Here is a 19,454-nt window from a genome sequence, read left to right as displayed (position 1 = left end):
TAATAATCCTTGGTAGAAAACATGTTATTTTTATCAACATATTACGAAGTTAAACGAACACTTCGATACGAAGTTAGACGATAGAATATGTCTAACACAGGAAAGCAATATAAGAAAACTAAGTGGATGATATTGACAGTCCAGAAGTTATCAAAGAAAGATGGTTAAAAAAAAAAAACTATCTTCATTATGTGAGTTCTTATATGTATTGGGTGGATATTTTCAAAAAAATAATTTCGCTTTAAAGGTTAATATGCTTCCGAATCTTTAGTACACAAATATTAAAGTAAATAAAGTTTTATACACAGTTTACTTACATAAATTTCTCAATTTTCAGTTTAACTTCCCGCAATTTCTATTAAACGATTAATTTTGAAAATTAGTTAGATTGAATGCTATAATTGATGGAATTAATATGCTGTAAATTTACCATGATTATTTTGTTAATTTAATTTAGATGATTTTGTTTCTAGAATGAAACATATTTATGGTAGCCTTATAATTTCACAAACCGATACTTACGTTGTATATAGTACAAATATGAAGATAGGTCTTTCGTAGGCATTTCAATTTTGTTGAATACACAAAATGTTTTGTTCAAACATCAGGAATATTCTCCACATACAAAATATATATATGAAATATAAATGCGTACATTTGTTAAATATTAGTTACATGAATGAAACAACATGACTTCTTTTTACTTCAAAATCTATTTTATTTCTGCATATCCTAATTACTATATTTCCGTGGGTAACATACTCTAAGTTCTACTTGTATCTTAGAGGAGTAATTCAAAATTATCTGTGACTATTCTGTAGAGTTGCACTGGGTGCTGGAAAATCACAAAGTCATTTCCTTTTACGAACATAATAAAATATAATTTGTAAACGTACTCTTTTATTTACTGTGTCTAATATTTAATGTTTTATTAACTGTACTATGTCAGTATTCCCTAACATATTTCTCAGCAGATATTACATCAAATTATTAAAATATGTGTCAAAATATTCATACCTTTAAATAATTATACAATAAAGTATACTTCAAACGCTTTGGCCTTTTGTAAGTAGTAAATGTATTTTTATTTCACTAAATGATCATTGTGTTTCTACAGAGAGAAGGGGAAGTCTGTTGGTGGTGGTGAGTTCTGGCAGATGCGACATTTTAGGGCAGGTTCCATTACGCATGAAACTCAACTGGATTTCATCGACTTCGTCGCATTATTTAGGTCATTTAGGTAAGTAAAATAACTGAAGATGTTAGCATGTAATTTGGTTTATTATCGACTATCAGAGTAATATTTCCAACAAAGCACAATTTAACAATTCTATTTTTAAAATGTAACAATGTTAGGACTTTGAGTCATCGTTTTAAGATTGCTTGCAAGTAGTGTTTGTACCAGACTCTATACCAGCAGAATAAAACATCAATTATTGTTGGCAACTAACGCCATTATTCTTCTTTTCTTAATTCTTTTTTCTTAATTTTATCAAAAACTACGCATTATAATTTACCTCAAGCATTTCATTTTCTTCAGTTCAATGTGATTTGTCGATAGGTATATGTGTATTATATTTAAAGGAAAAGTTAAAGTTTCAGAGTTAAGAATACTTTTGAACTATATCTAATACACTATGTATTGCCGCATTACATAATGAACTCCCTCGTGTCTAGGCGGTTAGCGTACGCGCCTTTGGCATGGGAGACCCAGGTTCGGATCCCATGTGATTCGGATTCCATGTTTAAGCTGTAGGTCCACGTCTAACATAACTTCGCTGCTGGAAGGGACACTGAACTGGAAATTAAACCAAACTAATGTCGTAACGAAAAAAGCTTGATGCGAAGTGTACTTTAGTATCAGTTTTGTCTTAAGAGGTGGTATGGTTACCGTACAATATTGATTTTTGTTTTCAAAAAATTCGATTTTCTCGAAAACTACGCATGAAGGTTTACATTCATCCATATCATTTTGTTCAGCTCGATAAGATCTATCATTTTTTTAAAAAGCTAACAATAATTTCTGAAAAGAAATCCAACATACAACATTGTTATTTGGCAATAATCAATAAATTAACAACATGAATGATACTATTTCATAGAACTCTGTAAGTGCTAGACCTATAAAATAGTGATGTTACTTCATAGAAATGAGAAATAAAGAATGAAAACAAAAAAAATTGGAATTCTCATGTTCAAGTAATGTTACACCTTTTCAAGCAAGTGATAACTTTCAGTTTCAATCAACCTAAATATTCTGTGATTTCAAAACACACACACACACACAAAAAAAAAAAAAAAAAAAAAAAAAAGAGAGAGAGAGAGAAGAGCATGTGAGAAGAAGTGGGGGTCTTATAGATCCAAGATTTGTATAAAACATTTAAGCTTTTTATTACATTAAAACTGGTTACTATATGTAAAAATTTTACAATTAATTGCCTGCGATAGAAGGGAATTAAAATAAATTTCCCTAGTTGTGGTGGTAACATCATGTAACTATTCGTATGCCTTACGATCTCTAACTTCGGTGGTGTCACTATGAACTTATTAAAATAATAATAATAATAATAATAATAATAATAATAATAATAATAATAATAATAATAATAATAATAATAATAATAATAATAATAATCTTAGTATATATTTAATGCATTTCACATGATCTAGTTAATAAGTGTCTGACCATTTGATTAAATCTATTTGTGAATTAGTAATGTCATTCGATTCAGTTTTTTGAAAGAAATTTTAAGACCTCAAAGTAATTCAAATTGAACGAATGGTTTAATATACTTGTACACCTTGTTATATTTTTTCAAAGAAAGTAGTGTTGCACATGACATTAGATAATAAAACAGGTAACATGTATGATAAATGGAAGAAAGAACAATTTTTTCTCACTCCATAGCTTAAGTAGATGTAAATTCAATTACATTCGAAGCATGAAAAGTACAGTACTGGACCAAGAATCCTGTGTGGGTATACTGTTTACCTTGCTGCTACGTTAAGAAGTACACTACCCAATCCATTTCTTGACTAACCACCATAAGTGTCTCTGGCAGGTAAAAATTGAGGGGGACGCGGATGACTAGCTTAAAATATACTTGTAGACCCAATTAAATTTATGCAAAACTCTAATTTAGATGGGAAGCTACTTGAGCTAGCAGGATCAAATTTCTACCTATACCACTACAATTAATTAAAAATATTATTCTATCGGTAATAGGTTACTTGCTACATACTCCCCTTTAAAGTGTCTCTACACTATGATCCTTGGGGAACTTCGTCTTGATGATGGAATATCATTAGTCCTATCCAATAATTATATATTTCTCTACCAACCTTGTTTCCTTTTCCTCATATCTTCTATACTCACCACTCAAAGTACTTTTTTTTTTCATCAATGTGCTGACATCTTTTTTATTATTTCACATTACATTCTTTCACCCTTATAAATTCCTAATGCCCCTTATTGGTTTATCGTGCCAATCATCTACGTTTTTCCATTCTCAACGTACAAATTTCGCAGAATTGAAATACAATAATTTTTTGTCGTCCTTTCGCAATGTCCACATTCCTACTTTTTACAATGGAATAATTAACATTCAACTCTCCTTTGTAACTTTTCACTCAATGACTCATATAGCGTGTTTCTCATCATTATCACTGCAATCAACATTATCATATTTCACCATTTCTCACATTGCTTTTTATTTTTCGTTTACAATTCATACCTTCGTTAATAATATGAAGCATAAAATGTACCTCTTATTATGAATGTCTCTTTAAAACTAGCAAGCTATTCGATTGTCTTTGCTCATATTTATACAATTATCACAGCCTCAATCATCACAGCCAACATTGTTTTATTTTTTTCATATTTATTTTAATCTCAAATTATTTTTACAGTTTATCTTCTCTGATATTATGTTACATTTCGACTCGGATTCCGCAACAACAGCAATATCATCTGAAAAGCAAATATACTAACACTTCTAGTTCCTGGCAAAATAAACCTGTTCTATAATCAAAATCTTTCTCGCTACTCTTTTAGATAGTAAATGTCACTGAAAGGAAAATTTTTGTCGTGCACGTCTTCCCACTTCACTGCCCTATTACATTTATTATATTTTAACTTTTAATGGTTGGTTCAAATGTAAGTTTCTTCTGGCCATTATCTTTCACTTCATCCCAAGCATCTTTCTGATTGCCCAGTTCAAACATTTAAAAGTATTTCCTTCTTTTTTGCCTAAAAGCTTTCATCTACTTTATTCAATGCAAACTAATTGCATCTTTCTGCTGCTTTCTCCAAATCAAAGCTATTTAACTCTTACTTCTTCGTCCATATAATCATTCATATTCGAAACTGAATTTTTGAATCGTGCGATGTAAAACTACGACACTGGTATTAAAGTATTTTAGATCTTTCAGTATACAGTGCATCGCCCGATTCGAACCACATACTGTGTCTGTAGAAAGCATGCGGATTTTAGTTTGAAGATACCAGCACACCGGCCACCATAAATACGAGGCTAATCATGGTGTCTATAGAGGCCATGCTGCTGGTAGTATGAAGGCTATCGAATAAAAAAACAAGTGTAGTTAAGTGTAGATCATTCCCAGGACGACGTCAGTGAACGTATCGAACATAATTCACTACGTAGCCGTATAATGAGGCAGCGAGAGGTTGGATGTCCGTTTCCTTGAATTGCCAATTGTGTGTCATTGCGTTACTGGTAAATCGCTTGTATGCACAATGGGAGTCAAAGGATTCTCATTGCCAACTGGCCCTCTTCAGACCTCCATGACGTACCGAAGTGCTCTTGAAAAGGGAGATCATTTGGAACACTATACCTGGCAGGACGGCGATCGCCAGTGCAGAGTCACCATGGCTCTCCAAACACTAACTACAGTGAGCGAACGAATACTGAACAATCGATTGTTGAAGACTGAGCTACCAACCTACGTTACCTTCGCACGATTACTCCTGAAACCTAATCATCGCCCGATCATCGACATTTTCCGTAGTATCCGGAGAGACTGCAGTAGAAAAGACCGACTTTACGTGAACACTTTCTGAGATCCCATCTTCCAGCAGGACATCGCACTTTCCCATAAAGCCAGGCGAACCCTGCATACTCTATAAGGTCTGTTCCTGTGAGGGAAGCCAGATATAAGGGGAATGGGGTTCGATACTCGTTTGTTCCAGTGCGAGAAGACCGACTAATAATAATAATATTGGGATTCGAACCTTGGATCTCTCAAAGTCTCCTTTACAACTTCATTCAAATACACAAATTAGTAAATTGATATAAGAAACTGGCAATAAACAAGTATCTTCACTCCTCCACGGTCCTAAGATTCGGGCGTTATATGTATCAGGGGCGTAAGCCATACACCCACCATCGCTGTTACGTCAGCTCCAAGATACATTGGTTAATACCTGTAAAAAAGTGCAAGGTAGGATAGCCATGCGTGATTAACACCAGACGAGTAGTGGGAGACGAAAGTAAATGTTTGAACTTCTCTATTGATAGATACCTTACCTTCTGACAAACACTTCACATCGTGTACGTTTTAATTGGTACACATTTCAATCACTAAGAAAAAAAGGCATAACGTATTAAACACATCTGGTTAGCACTATCATCACCTTTAAAAATGATAACAAGAATTGTAGATAACTTTGTATTAATATGCACTATGTGGATTACACTACATATGATTTAGAACAATACTAATATTTTCATATTACTTTTAACATTTCACTCGAAAAGAAATTGGCCCAAAGATTTCGGCACGACGCGTAAGCGCGCACGACGGTTCCGGCGCCTGTACGAAATAAAATTCACTAATGCATTAACAAATAGTAGACTTCCATTGCTGTTAAAACATAATTTGTACACGTAGTACTGTTCCAAATTTTAGTATGTTGCACTAGCTTGACATCGCGGTGTGTGTATTACAGTTGTTTGATTATATGGCTTTCATTATTCAGGCTTTACTGGCTTCCTGAAGACAGAAAGTTAGTACATTCAACTCGTATAACGTCTTGGAGAACACACACACTTCTCTTCATGCGTCGCACAATTGCCAGTTCACAGCGCAAGAATACACTGACTAAACTAAAATATAGTTCGTAGAAAACGTTAAGTTTTTGCGTTATTATATTGTTAATAATATATAGTGAATGGTTCATAAGTTAATAGAAATCACATTAAAAAACACTGATTGTTTGAATAAGTTGTACAATCGACGATTATTGATAGACTTCACATTGTCACGTAAAAATCTGTCATCGTCATGAGGGCTTGGTGCGTGGGCGGACAGCACGAGGGTAGCAAAATTTTTCCTCCAAATATGGGCTGACGGGAGGAAGCAAGACTGTCTGGAGAAGTGAGGTGAGAAATTCCTGAGCATTGTTCTTCTCCAACTGTTGATTAGTCGCATTTCATTTCCAAGAATTGATGTTGGAATAATACGAGGGTTGGTTTAAAAATTCAAGCCAATCCATCTTGTTACAACTCTTCCGGTTTACGCCTTCTATTCTAGCCTGCTAGATATCCGCAATTAAGCCTTATTGAGTGCTTGAGGGCATGGGATGGCGTCTGACCAGCTGCTCTGAAAACGACGATCTTCCAAGACAAATAGGCATCTGACCACATATCCATCCGAAGTCACTTAGAAGTTAAACATTCTATAAATAAAATACTGTTACATGTTCAGAATCTGCCAATGGTAGCACATTGGGAACAGTACCATTTACAGCCGCCTTCTTTTTGCGTTCCAACTTTGGGCCATATCCGTAAATTTCTACTGTGTGTTCCTAAATGCGATTGCATTAGTGTAGTTCTATAGTCCTCATATAGTTTAATTTGTTAATTAATGTAGTTTTAACTCTATATAGACTTACGACGACTTTCAACATTTGATTACAAATTACAAATATTGCTTCTTCTGTATTCTTAAAAGAAAGGGAAAACGCAATAAATATATTACCTACTTTTCCATTCTTCAATTCCATATATATCCTTGAACTTTCCCCTTAGTATCACCATTTCTGAGACTCACGTTTACTGTGTTTCCGTTTTCAAAACCAAGAACACATACTTTATTCTTTTTGTCATACAACTCAATGTATTCTTTCCATAATTTCAAGCCGCATTTCGCTCGTTAAAGACTCATTTCCATCCTTTGGTTACATATTATTAGTAGTTTTTTTTTCTTTATATCTTTCTATTTCCATTAAATTTACCTCCATATACATTATTCAATTTTTTTCTATCCTTCTGTCCATTTTTACGTCTAATTGTATATTTCCCCGTCTTTGTCGATTTCTTTTCTGTATTTGCAATTCATCTATTTATACATTATTTTACACGTTTCAGTGCAACTTTGTTTCCATACTTTTCTTCCTCTAGTTTTTCCAAATTTTCTTGAACAACTCATGTTTCGTAGCTGTGTTAGCTTCTTGATACCCTTTATTCGTAGTAGTACTTAAAATATTGGGTTGGGTTGGCAAATGTTGGGTTAGTACTTAACATAATGATTCCTGCCGCTTCCTTCCTTCTCAGTTTCCCGCCAGTGTGATCACCAAAGGACGTCATCCTTCATACGTGACAGGCTAATATGGCCATAGCTACTAAAAGCCCAGAAGTCTAATTCCTAATTCCCCTATTTCCTGCATCTTCTTACTCTCAATTCATACACTTCTCTTCGAAATTTAAAATAAAACTGGAATTACTTCACCAGATCTTTAGACTTTTCTGTATCTAGCGTATTGTCTTCTACTTTCCGTTCTAGATAAATTTTTAAGTGTGATTCCACTTCAGTCAGCATAAGATTGTGGTCTGACAAATTTTGCGATTTTTTCCTTCAGCATTTGCGTTTAACATCTTTGTCTTGACATAACAATTATATGTTTTAATACTATCCATTAATTGTAGTCTTTCTTTACCTCTTTTGTTTTTCTTCCACTACATCACGGCACTCAAAAGACAATTCCTTCTAAGAAAACAAGTTTTATATAAGTAGGTCTATATAAACAGTGTAATAAACAGCACACATAACAGGTATGTGTTCCTTCTATTTCTTTATTTTTTCCATTAAATTACTCTTAGCCCTAATTCCCTTCCTCTTCTACACAAAATGTTTGGGAGAACGCGTTCCCCATGTGTCCCTCTCCCCCGCCAGAGACACCTATGCCAACTACATGTTGTGAAGACTGTGTAGTTGGTTAAGAAGCAAAAATAAATTAGCACAGTTAGTCGGAGAAATGGGTCCAATGTGCATTTTTTCAAAAATATCTTCAAACAGCATGTATCTGCAAGTAATGAATACAAATGAGTAGCAGTTATATTTTGTATCTCATTCAACAATACAATAATTTATTTTGCCTTGGTACCAAAAAGATATTACTAGCGGTGGATGCAAGTAAAACACAGAGATTTTTGTTAAAAGGAATATACAGATCATATACATCCAAATTTTATTTTATTTTATTGCAGTCTTCGAGCGAGAAAAGATCTAAGAGACCTGTTCGACCAGTTTGCTGTTACAAGTCGAAGTATGTCCGATAGTTCACTTAATGACAGCAGAAAGAGTTCACCAGACCAACCAAAACGTCAACACCAGAAAATAGGTAAGTATTATTGCTTTACGAAATTACAAACTTTAGATTTAATATTGTAACTGAAACAAAGCTAAAGTTATGAAACTATACGGAACACGTAATGAAATTAAAATGTTGGTTCCTGATTCCATGATTATGTCCAGTAGAGTGAAAGAGCTCATCCATTAAGCATGTAAATAATAATTGGCCAAATAATGTTAAAGTGGAACATGATTTGCGTTTACCATGTTTGTTAATCTTTTTATCAGAATTTTGATTTTTTAAAATAAAGGACACTCAATTCTTAGATTTCAATCAGATTTTAACCCAGTAGCTTAAAATTTGTTAATTAAAAAAAAAAAAAAAAAAGATAAATACACATGTATTGTATATACTCCATATTACACAAAAATCATAAATGCAAGCTATCAATTAAGTTGTGAAAATTTGCTATTACAAAAGTAACATCGGTATTTGTGATAATTTACTTCTAGTATTGTCAAAATTATGTTCACATTTCGCAGGTGAAAATTTTCTACACACGGTCAGAAAACTCTTACAAGAACAATTGTTTTACAGTACTGAGGGATATTAGTAATTTAAAATTAATTATCTAATTCAGAACAAAATTAGAAACGAATTGACATCTGAAAGAACACAAATTACCCCGTTGCCATTTTGTGAATACTCTGTTCAATCGTCCGCTATCACTATTCTCTCGCTTAGTTTTTGATCGTTTGGATGAATGATAAGGAATGTGCACATGGATGAGTTTCAAAGGCAGAGAGGAAGGAGGAAGGGAAATATAGAAATTACGATAAGTCAAAGGTTTTAATAGTCAGTTATTACATTTTTTACCGTTAAAGGAAGTATTTTTATGTGTGAATGTGTAACATAACAATGCCTAAAATATCAACAAGTTATCAAAATATGAACAAATGAAATAAAACGTAAAATCATGATATAGTTTGCGGTATCCGAGCTCGTATTTGAATTTGTGGAATACTATTTGCATTTGAAGCTTCTTTTCATTTCTATCGATAAATACTTTTGATTAGCTTGTTTGAATTTAACGTGGCATTGCAAAAGTATGAGATACGGGTCTGCACTTAAGCACGGAATTCGAACCACATCGATTCCACAGGAAAGCAAACCTGGAATCTCTGCATCACCGAGTGCTGCAGACCTAAGTGGTGACGTAGAGAAAAACACAATGAAATAAAATATCACTTCGTATACATAAAAAGTTACAAATATGAGTCTCCCATCTCCCATTTCGATAGGCAAATAATTCTAAACACCTGTTACAAGGCGAAAACATTGCAATGTTATTTCCGTTTCTACAGTAACCTTCACTTACAATTACCATCACGACGTTTATGGCTGGCTCCTCTCTTGGTGACCATAATAATTGTGTGATGTAGAGACCTTTCTCAATATAAATTTCCACGTGGTTTTGAACTGTCAACTTCTTTCTAATTTTGCTACATGTGTAGGTAGGCAACTACAAGGCATATTTTTTATTGTATTTCATTTCTGTTATAATTTTCAATGTATCTCATTAAAAATATGTAGTAATCTTGAAAATGAAAGTACCATTTTATATTGACAAAGCCATTATGTATAAAATACATCAAGATGAATAAACAATCAGTTAGTCAATCAAGGAAAGCAGATAGAATAAACATGTGTAGGAAGATGAATACCTCATCAAGAAAAGCACGGAGACGAGAAAACATAATCGATATATGTGTTTTGATGATGAAAAGAGTGTATTTCGTGAATTAGCCAAAACTCAAAAGCTGGAACATTTGGATTAAATTCTGAATAACGAGACAGTTGATTAAAAGCGAGACAAATGGATATTTTATTTTAAGTCCACTACTACAAGTTCGGTCATATTATTTCTCTTCCATATTCATATTTTATTTTTGATTTTCAGGCCTTCTGACTCGGAATAGTTCATTGGATCTCTATGAATACAGGAGCACGAATCAAAAGAAGAAGATCTTTGATGCTATTGCTGCTGCGAGTATTGTTACAAACTGTGCTGGTGTCGACACTTCTAAGTCACAAGTCATTACATTAACTACCTTCAAAAAATTTCTCGAAACAAAACAACTGGAACACTATTCAGATGAAGAAATTAAGTGCCTTGTTCAGGTAAGTTAGAAAGAATTGAATTAAAACAATAAAAAGTTTCCTTTCAATTTCCATCCCAAATTTAATCAACAAATAAAAAAAAATGATGATTTGAAACAAACAAGGTAAAAGTTATGAAGATACTGACATAGAAAACTTAATAGTCAGCTGATGTCTATGCTGTAAAACTTTAATTCTATTGTATAGAATAAATGTGAAAATGATTTATATTTTATACTATATTGAAATACTATAAAACCTATAAAACACAGAAGCAGAGTTATACTATAAAAATCTTCACTTAAGAGGTTTGAGAACAAACAGGGCATAAAGAAACCAGGTTCTACTACAACTATCAATAATCTTAATTCGATGCAATGTGCTGCATCCAAATCTCTAAAAATATGTACAAAGTGGCTTATGAGTAGACAGGAGATGCTTAGTTATATGATGGTATGGTAAAATGTATTTTGATTATATCATTAATTAATTCTATATTGCAAGATTCAGTGATAGTTGTTTAATTCACGCGCATTCTCATTATTTACTTCTGTTGTATGAGTGGAAACAAGCTTATAAGCCTCTTTTACATTATCTTTTTGCAACATTAAGTTTCAATTAGACAACTAACTAAGTAAATAATTTCCCCTTGTTGGAATAATGATCTTTAAATTCCTCTAACAAGAAATTTATTTGAGTTGTAGAAATTGATTTAGATAAGGTTACTAATACAGTATGTTCCGTGTAATGAAACTATCGGTAAAAAGGGCCAGATATAATAAACTTTTATGAGAATTACTCAGCATGCAGTTCAGACTATTTCTCTGCTTTGGCTGTTCTACGGTAAAACAATCACTTAGGAGATACCTAACTGATTATTTCGTTTGAACACAGTTTATTCGGAAGAATAGGTAGATAGTGCTTACAAAGTTAATACAATTCAACAAGAAATTAAAAATTAAATACCAAAAGAACACATTTTCGTAGCTTTATTTTTTCAATTTTAAATTCAGTAACATAAACAGTATCTTACTGTACTGTTTGTTTAACCAAACTATTAATATTAACTCTAAACTCAGTCTCTTGATTGTTGCGAACACTAAGACTTCGTTAAGTGTAGGATCTGAGGGCAGCATGACGTGAAGGCAAGCGTAGTAACTAAAGATATGATTTAGACTAGCATGGCGTAAAAGTGTAGGTGTTCTTCATGCATAACATTCTGATAGTGGCTTATGAAGACCGAAATCCATAGTCTGAACATGGTCCTATAAAATGAATTTCGCTCAGAACATTAGGATAAACTATTTAATTACACTCTGCTAAATTATGAATTGCTTTTTATAATAAACTTTTCACTTTTGTACCATGTCATTCCATTTTTGATTTCAGAGGTTAATATTTAAAAAGGTGCTATTTGCGAATCAGGCAGAATATCTTAATAAAACTGTATGCACTGACTGTAAGGTTACTAGATTTCTTTCAATGAATCTGGTTACGTTTTCAATTTCAGTTAAGGAGCACGTGGATTTTGTCCGGGTCGGATTTGTAAACGAGCTATGATTTTCATAGAAGTATCTTCCTGATTATAATAATAAAATCTTAATTCTTAATAATAATAATAATAATAATAATAATAATAATAATAATAATAATAATAATAATAATAATAATAATAATCTTAACTGAAAAGTTAAAAGAAAAAGTTTTGAACATTTTCTTCAAATAAGAAAGCAATGTAATACTGGGAAAGTTACAAAAATAAATAAAATATACAGAAAAGTAAAATAAAAAAATATATATAAAGAGAAAAATAAAATGGAGAATTAATTGAGGAAATGTTATAACAATTCAAAGTAAAACTAAAATATTGGTAAAAAAATACAGAGCTGCAAACATAAACGTAGGATATTCTGATAACGTAAATTACAACTGTGCAGATGTAACATAATAGTAATGCAATAAATATGTAATAACAATTAAGGTCGAAGTGTACAAAGATGAATTTTGTAATAGTCAAAAAGAAAGAGAAATTTTACTCATCAGACACCTCTGTTACTTTTAAATAGATGACTGCTTCAATAATACTGGTGAAAGTATAAATGCTCCATTGATAGACTGAATGGAAACTTTACATGATAAGAACAGTATAAGAAATAAGAGTATATTTACTAATAGTTCTATTCTCTTCTTATAGCGTCATGAACCAGACCCTTTGCTACGCTCTCAGAGCTGTTTGTCGTTCGAAGGCTTTGCTCGTTTTCTCATGGACAAGGAAAATTATGCATTTATAAGCGAGAGGATGTGTCCAGATGAGTCCGATATGGATCAGCCTCTTTCCACATATTACATAGCATCATCTCACAATACATATCTAACAGGGCATCAACTAAAAGGAGAATCGTCGGTAGAGCTTTATAGCCAGGTAATTTGTTATTAGTACTTTGTTTAATATAATTTGTTATGCACTTTTAAAAAGTCAGCAGAATTTGTATATAAAACATTGCCGTTAACTACTGATAGAAAATACGTTAGTTTGAATAAATAACGACAGTTCAACATTTCACGTACTGTCAGAATTCTGAAAAACTATCCATCAGTATCCATGATATAATATGTACGTGGATCTCCTTCCCTGAACTAGTAATAGAAGGGTAGAGATAACAAATAAATTATGTTTAATGTGTTATTGAACTGTCACTTATAGCTTAATAATTATGCAATATTTTCATGTATTCGGGCTTCTTTGCAATATTATAAACAGTTATATAATACATAGATATGCACAATCCTTTACTTTGATTCAAAGTTCATTATAAATTAATTAGTAATGTGGAAAATGGAAACAAATTCATGTAATTTTAAAATCGAATTAAAGGAAAGTCAAAGAGTGAAAAAGTGCGGCTGGACTGTAAATCAAACTTGGGTTTCCGGTTTATTGTGCCGAAGTTCTAACAAATACACCAATATTCAGTACTTTCCCACATCAGTCACACTTTCATCGCTTTTTAAGTAGATTTTTATCCATTTTAATCACATGAATTGTACTACAACTTTACTTGTGAATTGGACATCCTAGCCTTTACTTAAAGAGTGTTAGGAGGACCTAGCTCATCTGAAGAAGAATCATAATGGAATTAGAAGGAAAATAATTTGATCGAAGATAAAATAGCGGGTATGAACTTATTTCAAAGTTGAGAAAATCGAAATATTTATTATCCTTTTATTTTCAATTGTAATCTAAACTTAAATGAATAGTTAAGTAACAAAAGGCGTTACAAAAAACGAAAATAAGCAAATATATAAAACATAATAAAATAAATTTCGTAAATAATCTGTCGTAAATAGTAGGAAAAATGATATTTGTGAAAATAAATTTTGTAAAGACTATGCCTATGGAAAATCGTAAATCCATTCAAATCGAAATCTTATTGCCATTTGAATGCATAGGAAAGTATTCTTGTTCCACGACCTTTCTAATCCTACAAGATATGTGGAGAAAGAAAGGCAATTCTATGCAAATTTAAATCTTAAAGAACTTATCCCCGAGAATTCAAACATATGTGCTATGAGTACGATTAGGTTCCGTATAGTTTATCATAATGTCATGAAATTATATCATTACTATTTACGTTTAAAGTGCAAACCATTTCTCCTATGCGATGTCTTCTTTGGTCTTTTTGTGGTTTTGATACGAAATTGTATCTCATATTTTATAGCTTGGACTATATAATTTATTTTTCTTAATAAATGTTAATGGCTTCTTATGATGTAGCGTAGAAAAGTTTTTTACATGTGTTCTATTTCGTTAACGTAAAATTTAGAGATCTAGCAGTCCATTCTATAGGCCCATTTTGACCCATCCACCTAATGAAATACACTGTATGTAGCAAACACATTGTTATGGCAGGATCCATTTTTTTAAAATGTAATGTCTGTGCTGATATGAGGTGTCAGTTTACCAGATGACAAAAGCATCATAATAAGAGAAAAATTACACAGTTTCATTTATGAAACACGAAATCTGATTTATTATTACAACCAAAAAATGTGCAACAGAGCATGAACATGCATAAGAAACTTCAGTTTGTACTTTGAACATAAATAATAAAATATATCTTTGTAACGTTGTATTGAACTGCATAATCTATTTGTGTTCATAGACCATATGTTTGAACTTTTAAATTTGCGTAGGTAAGTCTTTCTTTTTTAACTTTCGAGAGATTATAGGATAAACTATAGTCTTGATCGTGAATACATCGAATTCGAGATTTCATCAAATTTTCAGTTTTCATGAAATCTACATGAAGGAAAAGTGAACTTTTTGATGTCCATGCGTCCGTTCATCCCGATGTATTAGCACCCCTTAGAAGCCACTGTTCAATGTACTTGGATCAAATTTTATGAAGGTCTTCACTTTCCTTTATAAATTTACTCCTCCACTCTCTCCCCGGAACAAAGAGTACCAGAGCGTTAAGCCAAAAAGAGTTGCTATTGTCTTGAAAACGGTTCTAACGATCTTGTTTATAATTAATTACTAATTCTATAATATGCTGTAAGTCATTTCTCTGGAAAACTCCAGAAGGAATAGTTTACTTTTGGGGCTGAGGGTTTTGCTTACTTTCTTTCTTCCTTTTTTCTAAATCATTTTCTCAAAAACAGCCCGAACGATTTTTTTATATATATATTTCATAAATAGATATTTATTAACTACCCTACAACATGGAATGTCGTTTCTCTTTTTAACAACCCTGAAACTAATTTCTCTTTTAAAAATTCTCATAGGATAGATTATTATTGGGGTTAATTTTTCCAAATAATTTTCTCAAAAAACAGTTTAGGCAACTTTGTTTCATAAATAAATATGAGAACCTTCCAATATGGAATAAATCATTGCTCTTGAAAAAATCCACCAGGGATAGTTTATAGGTGGAACGAGTTGCTTTCTTTTGAGTGGCGATATATATCAAGATTGCGACTGGTTTACTCGTTTCATGATCTGTACAAGGTTATCAAAATAAGATTCCGTCGATCTGTTTATTTCTATGTATAGAGATCTAGCAGAAACTAAGATTTTAAAACACAAAATTCTCTAGAGAGGTGTTTTTAATTGTTCTTCTACAATATACAGGGTATTAATGAACTATGCGACAAACTGTAAGAGATGATTCCTCACATCAAAATAAGAGAAAAAAATTCATATGGACCTATGGCGAAAAGTGCATAGTTTCAGGGCTAGGGCTGTCCAAAATCGCGAAAAAGCCAAATTTCAACAGGCCCTATTTTAAATTCCAGAGACTGTGGATGATGGTTCGTGAGATGATGATCAGTCACGCATACGCAATCCAAAAATGCGTATTTCATTAATATTCAATGGGTGCACAGATTATTCCCTGCAGGCTGAAATTCCTAGACATGCCATCATCCGAATTTTGAGATATGCTATGATTTTATGATTGGTCCAAAGCAGGCAAACGATAAGCCTTCATAGCAGTAAACACGGAATCCTTTGGCGCGATGCCGGAAGTGTTAAGGATCGTCAGCAGCACGATCTTTCGTACTCGAGAAAACGCATGGTGCTGCTGACGATCACGGTTATGAGTGAAGAAAACGTGAAATATACCATGACGAAATACATATTATCACACGTTATTACGAACACAAAGAAACATGGAACTGCCTGTTCCTAACACTTCCGCCTTCCCTCCGAAGCTTTGGATGTCCATTATTGTCAAGGTTTACTCTCTGGACCCTTCTTGAAATAAGGGTATATCTGTAAACTCTATTGAAAACATATCTGAAATTACACCCTGTAGGGAATACCCTGTACACCTATTGACAATTGATGAAATATGCAATTTTGGATTGTGTATGCGTGGCTTCCTTCACGCTGATAAGAACCACCATCCACAGTTTCTGGAATTCGAAATAGGGCCTATTGAAATTTAGCTTTTTCGCGATTTTGGACAGCTCTAGCTCTGAAACTATGCACTTTTCACCATAGGTCCATATGAACTTTTTCTCTTATTTTGATGTGAGGAATCACCTCTTACAGTTTGTCGGTATAGTTCACTAACACCCTGTATAAGGGTAGTTTATTGGCGAATGAAAATCGAAAAGAGAAAACCAGACAAAAAAATGTGTATATAGGAAAGGAATAACTTAAATGCAATATTATTCTCACTTAATTTTCACTCGATACTACAAAGTAAGCAAACTTCTAAGTTCTTGTTTTACATTTTCATTATTTCCTTCCATTGTTCAAGTGGGATACTCTATTAAAATGATCATCTTTATCTTTCTTAATTATTGATATATATGTATTTTAAAAAAAATAAAATTATATTTTCTAGGTGCTGTTAACTGGCTGCCGCTGTGTAGAACTTGACTGCTGGGATGGTGATGATGGATCACCACTAATATATCATGGCCATACTTTTACCACCAAAATTCCATTTCGATCTGTAGTCGAAGCGATCAATCGTAGCGCTTTTGTTACCTCACCATATCCAGTCATTTTATCCATAGAAAACCATTGCTCCCTACAACAGCAATCCAGAATGGCTCACATCTTTAAGGTAAGATATAACTGTATTATTTTCGTTCACTCTATTTCTGGTTAACTTTTACCTAAGTTTTGCACCAACAAAAATACATATCCTAGATTATAATGTAAGAAAATTATACTATAATTATACGTCATAGATGAAGTACGGACATTCTATAATGTAAATTCAAAAGCAACCAAATGTTTGACACTTAAGTACATCTGAGGATTTATTTGAAGAAAAATTAGATTTCAAATGTAACTCTGAATATTTTTTCTTCACATGAATTAAAAATGACTTCGCTTTCGAGTTGAATTTACATCTTAGCATATTTTTCTCACATTTTTTGTAATATTAATGCATAGAACGTTCTTTTTCGTAATGTTCTCAGTCAATGTATTATTTATTTGTTTATACTAATATTTCGAAATTTAATGTATATATTAGGTTCGAATTCACATTGTTATTGCATACTTAGTGTTCGATAGCAAGTACAATATAAATATTAAGACAATATGATTACGAAAACGAAACAGGCAGAATGAACAAAATTCTAATTGTGTTGGTGATTCAATATCTTTACTCTCTTGCGTAGCTAATTCTTCGTTTTCGTTTTTTCAGTCTGTCTTTGGAGATAAACTTGTGACGAAGTTCCTCTTTGAGACAGATTTCAGTGACGAACCGCAGCTTCCATCACCCACACAATTAAAATACAAAATTCTTATCAAGAACAAGAAATTAACGGCGGAGATCACCCCAGGACCAGCACTTCGACAACAGCGAACAAAGCCCCCAGGTGGTCGAGCGAGCAGCATAATCAGTAACACTAGTGGCGGCTCTGTCAATGACGACTTCAGTGATGATGACGACGATGACGATGATGATGATGAAATTTTGGATGGTACGTTTCTCTCAGTTATGAATTTCATAAATTTTGTTATTGAGTGTTTTTGTTTTACCGGTATGTTTGATGCTTCTCCTCTGTGAGTTTATTGAATATTGTGATCAATATTTTTATTGAAGGTTGCGATAGATAAAATTAGTAGCGTCACCAGAAATTCACTTTGGAGCAGAATCTTAGATAGGAACATTTCTAGACTTAAAAGTATATGATTATTTAGATTAATCCCTTGTTTACTTTGATATACTTTTAACATGTGTGACATATGGCCTCATGTTTCAAGCCTTCAACTTTTTGCAAGCTAATTTAGATAGATGCCTCAATTGCCTATAGTAAAATTCTGCCATAAAAGTCATCCAATACAAAATATATAAAAACTATGCAATCGAAAATAACTTTATTTTTATTTATTCTCCATATCCATGTGGACTTCTCATAAATACAAATGCTGTATGTCTTGAAACAACACCTTATACATTTAAGCACATTCTCGTGGACACCTCATAATTATGTATGTTTTACAACTAAACATAACCTCTTCATAATTATATACACTGTTGTGCCCCTTTACAACAATCACTCCACTAATATAAATATATTTTTATCTAAATAGTGAGACCCTGCTCATGTACCAAACACATCATATCTTCATATTAAAATAATTTGTTGTATCCCTATACAGCTACCAAAAATATCACTATATCTCGAGCCTATTATGTAATTGGTTCTGATGTTTCTTAACTTAACGTCTTCAATATATATATGTTTCATTTCCTGAAACTTTCACTTAACGTTTCCATACAGAAAATTCTTGTCTTGTCTTCTTTACCATTAACGGTGTTTATTAATTAGGTGCACCAGCCATAAGGCCAAGTATGCTGAAAATGTGGTTTTAGTGAATTACTAATATTGAAATTGAAGTACTTATGTAATAGAGTGAACAGAAATTTTACAACTAGCGGACGACACCATTTGCATTTTTGGCTTACTTACAAGTCGTAATGTCTGCATTGTATATTAAAATAATGGAAAGAAAATAAATTATATTTCTGCAAAGTCATAGTTGAGTGCATAAGATGTCAAAGTCAGGTAAATAAATGAATTGTCACAATAAGGATGAATAATAGTCAAAATCGGGTAGGAGTTCCAGCGGAATGAAAAGGGCCAGCCAGCTACCTAGATGGTCAGGGTGTAAAATTTGAGAAAAATGAAAAATTAAATAAAATGAATGTGTGTAGGATATTTGTGGGTGTAT

General features: G+C 32.6%; 1 protein-coding gene across 1 annotated transcript in view; it reads left to right on the top strand.

Moving 5' to 3' along the window:
• LOC145689995 (uncharacterized) overlaps positions 1–19,454 on the top strand; it is a 690,354-nt gene that overhangs the window by 657,152 nt on the left and 13,748 nt on the right. The window contains exons 32-37 of the mRNA XM_081764461.1: positions 1,118–1,240; positions 8,508–8,641; positions 10,554–10,774; positions 12,948–13,175; positions 17,104–17,328; positions 17,920–18,199. Of these exons, the coding sequence (XP_081620587.1) occupies positions 1,118–1,240; positions 8,508–8,641; positions 10,554–10,774; positions 12,948–13,175; positions 17,104–17,328; positions 17,920–18,199 (1,211 nt within the window). The remainder of the gene's footprint in view (positions 1–1,117; positions 1,241–8,507; positions 8,642–10,553; positions 10,775–12,947; positions 13,176–17,103; positions 17,329–17,919; positions 18,200–19,454) is intronic.

The sequence above is a fragment of the Thermobia domestica genome, chromosome 1, assembly GCF_964235325.1.
Source record: "Thermobia domestica chromosome 1, izTheDome1.hap1.1, whole genome shotgun sequence".
Lineage (NCBI taxonomy): Eukaryota > Metazoa > Arthropoda > Insecta > Zygentoma > Lepismatidae > Thermobia > Thermobia domestica.
The sequence above is the reverse complement of the archived record's forward strand: the minus strand, read 5'-3'. Positions and strand labels throughout refer to the sequence as shown.